The 7,500-nt window shown below is 38.8% G+C and overlaps 1 protein-coding gene across 2 annotated transcripts in view; it reads left to right on the top strand.

Moving 5' to 3' along the window:
* LOC138032962 (uncharacterized) overlaps nt 1-7,500 on the top strand; it is a 29,640-nt gene that overhangs the window by 666 nt on the left and 21,474 nt on the right. The window contains exons 2-4 of one of the 2 annotated variants that reach the window (XM_068880684.1): nt 1-4; nt 2,445-3,703; nt 6,054-6,129. The exon at nt 1-4 is cut by the window's left edge and continues 151 nt beyond it. In XM_068880684.1, the coding sequence (XP_068736785.1) occupies nt 2,470-3,703; nt 6,054-6,129 (1,310 nt within the window). In that variant the 5' untranslated portion in view covers nt 1-4; nt 2,445-2,469. Of the gene's footprint in view, nt 5-2,444; nt 3,704-6,053; nt 6,130-7,282 lie in introns of those variants that run through there. The other variant, XM_068880683.1, reaches the window with a different exon arrangement.

Raw genomic sequence — 7,500 nt, 5'->3', positions numbered from 1 at the left:
AAAGGTAGTACACTCAATTGTATCCCTCTGATTTTTTAATAATTTATCGAGACCTATGGCCTTCATTTTTACTTGAGGTGTGTTCCAAGGGTTAGATGTTCAAATTTACGTTTTATGTTATTTAATTATCAAATTAAAGGCATGAGGTTGATTACAAGTCCAGCCCACAAACAACCCATCATACTGCCTACCCTTGCAACAGCCACTCAGCCACTCAGGGTTTTGCAGGTCCAAATTATTTTTTTTGCACACGTTCTGCATGGAAAACTTTGAATCGTAGACATACCGAGGGGTAGTTGTATGTGTTTATCATTTTAAAATTACTGGTGTGACCTCCCAAGGGTCACAGGGTTGCGTAGCAAAAATTATGGAGCATGAACAAACGGACAAGTATCATGTGTAGAATAGAAATGTAATGAGATGAATTCATACAAACACTGTTTATTTTAATCGAACGGTAGCGATTGGTAGCGGTTTGATAGTACATGTATACTGCATAGCTTGTGTGATTCTTGAGGTTCGAACTAAAAGACAAGTGGAAACGAAACGAAACTAAAAATAATACGGTACTTAAATGTAGCGCTGATGGCTAGCAATGAAACAAACTATAAATAATAATAGTAATAATAAATAACACTTAAATGTATATAGCGCTAAAACTGTAAAATATTCTAAAGCGCTTTATAGAATGAAAGTCCTGTTCTGACTAAAAAGGAAGAGAGGAAAAAAAGAGATCAAATACATAAAACTAACTTATGCGAAACTAAACTGAGCATGAAAACAACATAATTCAGACTTACTTTGGTCTAGCTCCTAATATGCTTAGGACAAAGCATAGCAATCATAGAAATTATTGAGAGTGAGTAGTGCAATCTGATGATACAACTCCACAAAGAGACTAGAGCCTGTTTTCAATAACTGTGTAATCCGAGAAACAAGTCAGACTGATTTATATAATGAGTAGGCAATAATTATAGTATACCGTTGAACGTGATATTAATCAAACATTAACTAAAATGAAAATGATTGCGTAGCTACAGTAATCATAAAATCTAATGAAAAAGAAATTGTAGAAAAGCGTTTCAAAAGTAACAACTGGTAGCTGTTATTATGGTCCACTGCAGTAACAGTCCTTTCACCTACACACTGGGTCAGGATATTTGATAAGCACGTGTAATTTTGAAATAAAAAGGTTTTTAGTGTACTGGCACTTACTGGTTTGGTATTAGAGATATGTACATTTTTTTATGTAAGATTAGTTGGACTTTCTGTGCTCATTAACATGAAGTTGAAACTGTTGGTCAGTGTTTTATTTTACCCCATAAATCTCCATGTTTGGATAATGACAAAGAGTTTTGATGGAAATGATATAGTTGTTCCATTCTCGGGTAATTGAAATGAATCTGACCCCAAACAACGTGTCAATCAACACGTCGGTAAATGCGTCGGTCATCGCATAAGGCGAATGTCAGCAATGTGTCGGCTTTGTGTCTTTTAAGGACCTTTTGAACTTGCTTTTCACCCTGTATAACATGTGAGCAATTGTTTAACTTTGTCATACCTGGGCTGAAAATAAGCAATTTTTATGTTCATTGCTGTCAATGCCATTTTGTTTTCTTAACTCAACCCAATCCCCATGAGTTCTCACTACCTTGACCCAATCCCCTCAAATACATGTAAAATGGTTTTGTTTATTTGTGCCAATCGTTGGAAGTTACCAGTGGACACACACGCTAATCAAATTGAAATAACCGGCACATTAAGAGAGAAAACTACTACAGTAAAAACCTTTAGTTATTAAAAGAGCACTCTTTATTGGTCACTGACTTTATAAATGTAGTGGTTCCTAAAAGAGCTGTTTTGTTAACTCGTTTCCTTCACTGTACTGGAAACTGTTCAGCGATCTATGTCTTGCAGCAGCTGATCGAATGATCTAGCTGCAGGAAAGTTCCTGAACGAGGTAAATTCGTCCAAGTAGCTTGGGATGTGTTGGTGCAGGGTGCCACACATCGACTTCAGCTTTCTCTTAACCAATGCCCACAAGCCTTCCACAGTGTTTGTGTGTGCGCCACTATCTGGATTGGGGTTCTTTTGTGAGTGTCGATGATGCGTCGGCCGATGCACAGGTTGTGAGTTGGTTGACACTTCAGTTTGGTTTAATAGTGAATGTGTTGGCTGATGCATTGACTGTCACGTTGACCGTTACCTTGACCGACATGTTGGTCGGATAAGATTCATTACAATACCTGTTCCATTCTTTGCTTGTGTAGTCTAGAAAGTAATAAAGGCAAATTTGTGCAAACTTCATTCGTCCATTGCCCATTCACTACTCATCACCCACCTCCTAAACGTTTGCCATAATTACCTCATATCAGTATAAATATTTGGCTGTAAATATGGTGAATGCTGTTAATACTCAGTGTTTATATTGTAAACCATTTCAGTTTTCTGTCAGATGGAATTGAAATCATGTCACAAGGACTTTCTATTGAAGCAGAGGAGATTTTTGCCCAAAGCAAGGAAGCACTGGACATTACTCTTTTAGGGAGTGAATGGAATTCATCGGCTGGGGAGTTGTCAACATTAAACAGAGAGCTTGCAATTCATCTGTCACAACAGCCAAATGTGAGAGTTTCTTTGTTGGTCCCAGAGGGTGCTTGCAGAGATGAAGATAAAAAGGCAGCCCAAAGTTTTGGGATCAATCTTCTTGAAGCAGGGCGACAACCAGGCTTCATTGAACCTCTTGACTGGTTGTGCTTCCCACCCCAAGATCACAAAATAGATGTTGTTTTTGGCCATGGTGTAAAACTTGGCCGGCAAGTTACTTTTATAAAACGTTCTCCACAATTCCAAAATTGTAAAATGGTTCACATGGTGCATACTGCTCCAGAAGACCTCAGCAAATATAAGGGTTATGATAATCCTATTTCAAGGGGTGAGCAGAAGCACTGGGATGAGTTTGGTCTTTGCCAAAATGCTGACCTTGTTGTTCCAGTGGGACCAAGACTTAAAAAGGCTTACTCGTCCTATTTGCAGGGGTATAAGAAGGATGAGGATATTTTTGAAATAGTTCCGGGTCCATTTAATAGGGAATTTGGGGCTTTGGTGCACAAGGCCAAAGTTGAGAGGGATGATGATTTTATTGTGTTGTTGTGTGGGAGAGGAGATGATGAGGACTTTGAGCTGAAGGGATATGACATTGCTGTTAAGGCATTTGCTGATCAACGCCTGAAAGGAAAACCTTATTATCTTTTGTTTGTGGGTGCCCCTGATGGGAAGGAGGATGAGGTGAGGAGAAGACTTCTCAACTGTGGAATTACTGATGAGCAGCTGACAGTTAGAAAATTTATACAGAGCCGCATGGAAATAAAGGATCTCTTTTATGAAGTCGATCTTGTCATCATGCCTTCAAAATCAGAGGGATTTGGTCTTGTAGGCCTTGAAGCTCTATCAGCAGGTTTACCAATTCTTGTGGGAAGTAATTCAGGATTTGCAGAAGCGTTGGAAGCGATTTACTTTGGAGAGACATGTATAATTTACTTAAATTATCCTGCCAGATGGGCAAAAGAAATTGCTAGTGTCAGAGCTAAACATCAAAAGCGACTTGTTGAGATGACCTATATAAGAGAATCTTATGAACAAAAGTTCAGTTGGAAGAAACAATGTGGAAGTCTCGTGGACAAACTGTGGAACATGGTTCATGGTATTGTACTTATTTGTGTTTTGGTTTTGTCTTCTTTTATTTATAATTAGCAGTCAAGCCCTGTTAACCCTACTTCCTGTATAGGCTACAGTACATGTACATGTAGGTGTGGTTTTTTGGTCGTTTGGGTTGAAGAGGGAAAAGAGGAGGTGGCAACACTATAATTAATTGTGACAACAATAATATTTATTAGTATTATACCACACAAGTGAATAGTGCTTTATTCTGATTACCTACAATCTTAGACAAAAGTTGTTGAGACTTTCCTCATGTTTTGTCTTGTCTGTTGTCAATGTCTGAGTGTTATTGTGAAGTTAACAATAATTAATTTGCCACAGCTCGGCATTTTTCCGAGTTTTGAATATCTGTGGCTTTTTAAAAAAATTGTCAGTTAGGGAAATTAAAATGTAGACCATTTGCGTCCCTCTCTTGCTTGAATCGATATTTTCGTGATGTTTGTTGTTTTCGTTATTTTTGTGTGGCCCGCCTTCTCTTGTACGTCTTAAGCAGTTGTTATTTTCTGCATGTTTGTAATTTTCATTATTTTGGTTATAATTGTGGGGTCTTCTTCCCTTAACCGTATTGCTGAATTATTATTCTTGCTGCTTTCGCTTCGTTCATTTGTTATTTTCGCTATATTTGTTATTTTTGTTACACAATTACTTAACAAATGTTTTGGTGTATTATTTAGTTTTGCAATTGCGTGTATTTCTGGACATTTTAGCCCTGTGCTCAACCAACTGAGCCACAGGTGCGTTTTGCTTGCGCTCCGTAACGTAGTAATTTGTGCATTTTACAAGTCATTAGTGTAATCGCCAGAACATTTACCACCAAGTTTAAGAAGTAGTTAACATTCTGTTCTATTAGCATCGAGTCATGACAACGACGACGATGTAAGCAATAACAGCGACATTGACACTGCTATTGCTGGTGATGACGATGATGATGATGATGATGAGGATGACGTTGGTGGTGAAGAAGGGAAGAAGGAGAAAGGGGGAGGGAACAAGCAAGAGGGGAAGGAGGAGGTGCTTGAGGAGAAGAAAGAACGTGGAGGAAATGAGTATAGGGCGCTTGTCTTGAGATCCGGAAATCCCGGGTTCAAAACACGTTCTGAATACTCCATGGCTTCTGATAGGATGCGGAAATTTTTGGCCATATTATGCGGAAACATGCGTTGATTATGCGGAAATTACACCGGATTATGCGGAAACTTAAACAAGTTATAAAACTAATAATTAGGCCCGTCCAATGTATTTACATGCTTACGGTAAATCCGTAATCGAAATTGCAACCAATACAATCGCATTTGTGACTGAACTTTTGCCCTTTGTGATTAAATTACATGGAGGAGTCATCAATTTGCGACCAGCTTTCACCGTTGAAATAAAAGAGTTAGCAGTTGGGATTTTCCCGCAACTTTTGGTAAAACAAGTAAAGCGATAAAAAAATATTTTGTTTCTCATCATGAATTTTGTTTCAATTTGGAGATAATGGAGCAAAATTGTAATACCTTTGGAGCGCGATCCATTCCCTCGATCATTGACTTAAAGTGCGTTTGATTCACCGTATTCCGGAATAAGAATACGTGAAGTGATGAATTCAAAACGGTATGTCTGGCGTTTTGAAGCAACAAGGATAATAAAGATATGTTTAAAATAGCATTTTAGCAGGTGTTCGACATTTTTAATGTTAATCTCCGTAAAAACGAAGGATTTCTAACTTGTATTCCATGTAATCCTATTCCGGAATACGGTCAATCGAACGCGCCCTTAGTTTCTTATCAGTTACGTCATTTGCTGAAGTGTAACTGTTTCTCGTCCAATGGAAAGCATTGTAGGAACAAAAACTAGTGTCCAGGCTCATTGGCGAAAAAGTGCGCGGAAACTGCTTACGATCTTACTTACGAACTTCCATCTTGCGAACGAAATGGTGTGTTTTCTTCAATGTTCAGGAAAATAAGCGTTTCAAAACAGTCAATTTCTTCTGCTTTTATGTTTTTGAGGATGTTAAGGAGCTGCTTTATCACTAATATCAGATATTTCTTCTGTTTTTTGCGGAAAATATCGGAATTATGCGGAAGATGCGAATTTCAGTGAATTATGCGGATCCGCATCGCCGCATCCTGTCAGATGCCATGATACTCGTTGAATTTGTTCCAGGTACACTGTACATGAAGTCCCTGGTTCAATTTTCTGGCTGTGCTTGTAAATAGCCAACTGGTTTGCCTCCGGCAAGTTGGGATTGTCAAAAGGTATTCTGTTCAATGCTCGGACATATTAGCTACTACAGCTACTCTAAAAATCCGAGGGTAAATAATGATACTCACTTAATTACTTTTTTATACTAGGATTGAAGCACCACGGATTGAAGCGCCACGGATTGAAGCGCCACGGATTGAAGCCAATTAAGACAAGAATATACGAGTGAGTAGTCACGTTGCTGAATCGATATGATTAGATGGATTCTTAGGGCTACCTTTTCCTAGTGAAGCGAGCATATACTCAAGAAACACACGGAGACTCGTTAATTTGTAGTTAATTAGGGTCTTTTGTTCTAACAAAAGCTACGGATTGATGTAACTTTGTCATATCGTGGCTGAAAATAAGCAATTTTTATATTCAACGCTTTCGGCGCCATTTTGTTTTCTTAACTCAACCCAATCCTCATGAGTTCTTGCTACCTTGACCGAATCCCCCAAAATACATGTTAAATGGTTTTGTTTAGTTGTGCCAATCATTTGAAGTTACCAGTGGACGCACACACTAATCAAATTGAATCGGGTAATGAAATAACTGACACATTAAGAAAGAAAACTACATGTACTAAAGACTTTGTTAAAATTGCACTCTTTATTGGTCACTTACTTTTATAAAGGTGGTGGCTCCTAAAGGAGCGGTTTTGTTAACTCGTTTCCTTCACTGTACTGGAAACTGTTCAGCGATCGATGTCTTGCAGCAGCTGATTGAATGATCTAGCCGCAGCAAAGTTCCTGAACCATATGAATTTGTGCAAGTACATTTATGTAGCTTGGCACGTGTTGGTACAGAGTGCCACACATTGACTTCAGATTTTTCTTAACCAATGCTCAAAAGCCTTCCACAGTTTTTGTGTGTGCGCCACTATCTGAATTAGGGTTGTTTTGCCAATGTTGATGATGTGTCGGCTGATTTGTTGGTCGTGAGTCACCAACGTGTTGGTCAACACGTCAGTGTGTTTTAGTGAATGTGTCGGTGATGTGTCGGAGACAGGTCGGTGACATGTCGGCTGACGCATTGGCTGTAGCGTTGACTATTGCGTTGACCGACACAATGAGTGGATGAAATTTATTACAATACCCGTTCCATTCTTTGGTTGTGTAGTCTAGAAAGTAATAAAGGTAAATTTGTGCAAACATCATTTGTCCATTGCCCATTCACTACTTATCACCCACCCCCCTAAACGTTAGCCAAAAGTACCTCACATCAGGATGAATATTTGGCTGTAAAATTTGGTAAATGCTGTTAATACTCAGTGTTTGCATTGTAAACCATTTCAGTTGTCCGTCAGTTGGAATTGATGTCTTGTCACAAGAAGTTTCTTTTAAAGCAGAGGAGATTTTTGCCCAAAGCAAGGAAGCACTGGACATTACTCTTTTAGGGAGTGAATGGAATTCATCGGCTGGGGGGTTGTCAACATTAAACAGAGAGCTTGCAATTTATCTGTCACAACAGCCGAATGTCAGTTTCTGTGTTGGTCCCAGGGGGTGTTTGCAGAGATGAAGACAAAAAGGCAGCCCAAAGTTTTGGGATCAATCT

The sequence above is a fragment of the Montipora capricornis genome, chromosome 14, assembly GCF_036669925.1.
Source record: "Montipora capricornis isolate CH-2021 chromosome 14, ASM3666992v2, whole genome shotgun sequence".
NCBI classification, from domain to species: domain Eukaryota; kingdom Metazoa; phylum Cnidaria; class Anthozoa; order Scleractinia; family Acroporidae; genus Montipora; species Montipora capricornis.
The sequence above is the reverse complement of the archived record's forward strand: the minus strand, read 5'-3'. Positions and strand labels throughout refer to the sequence as shown.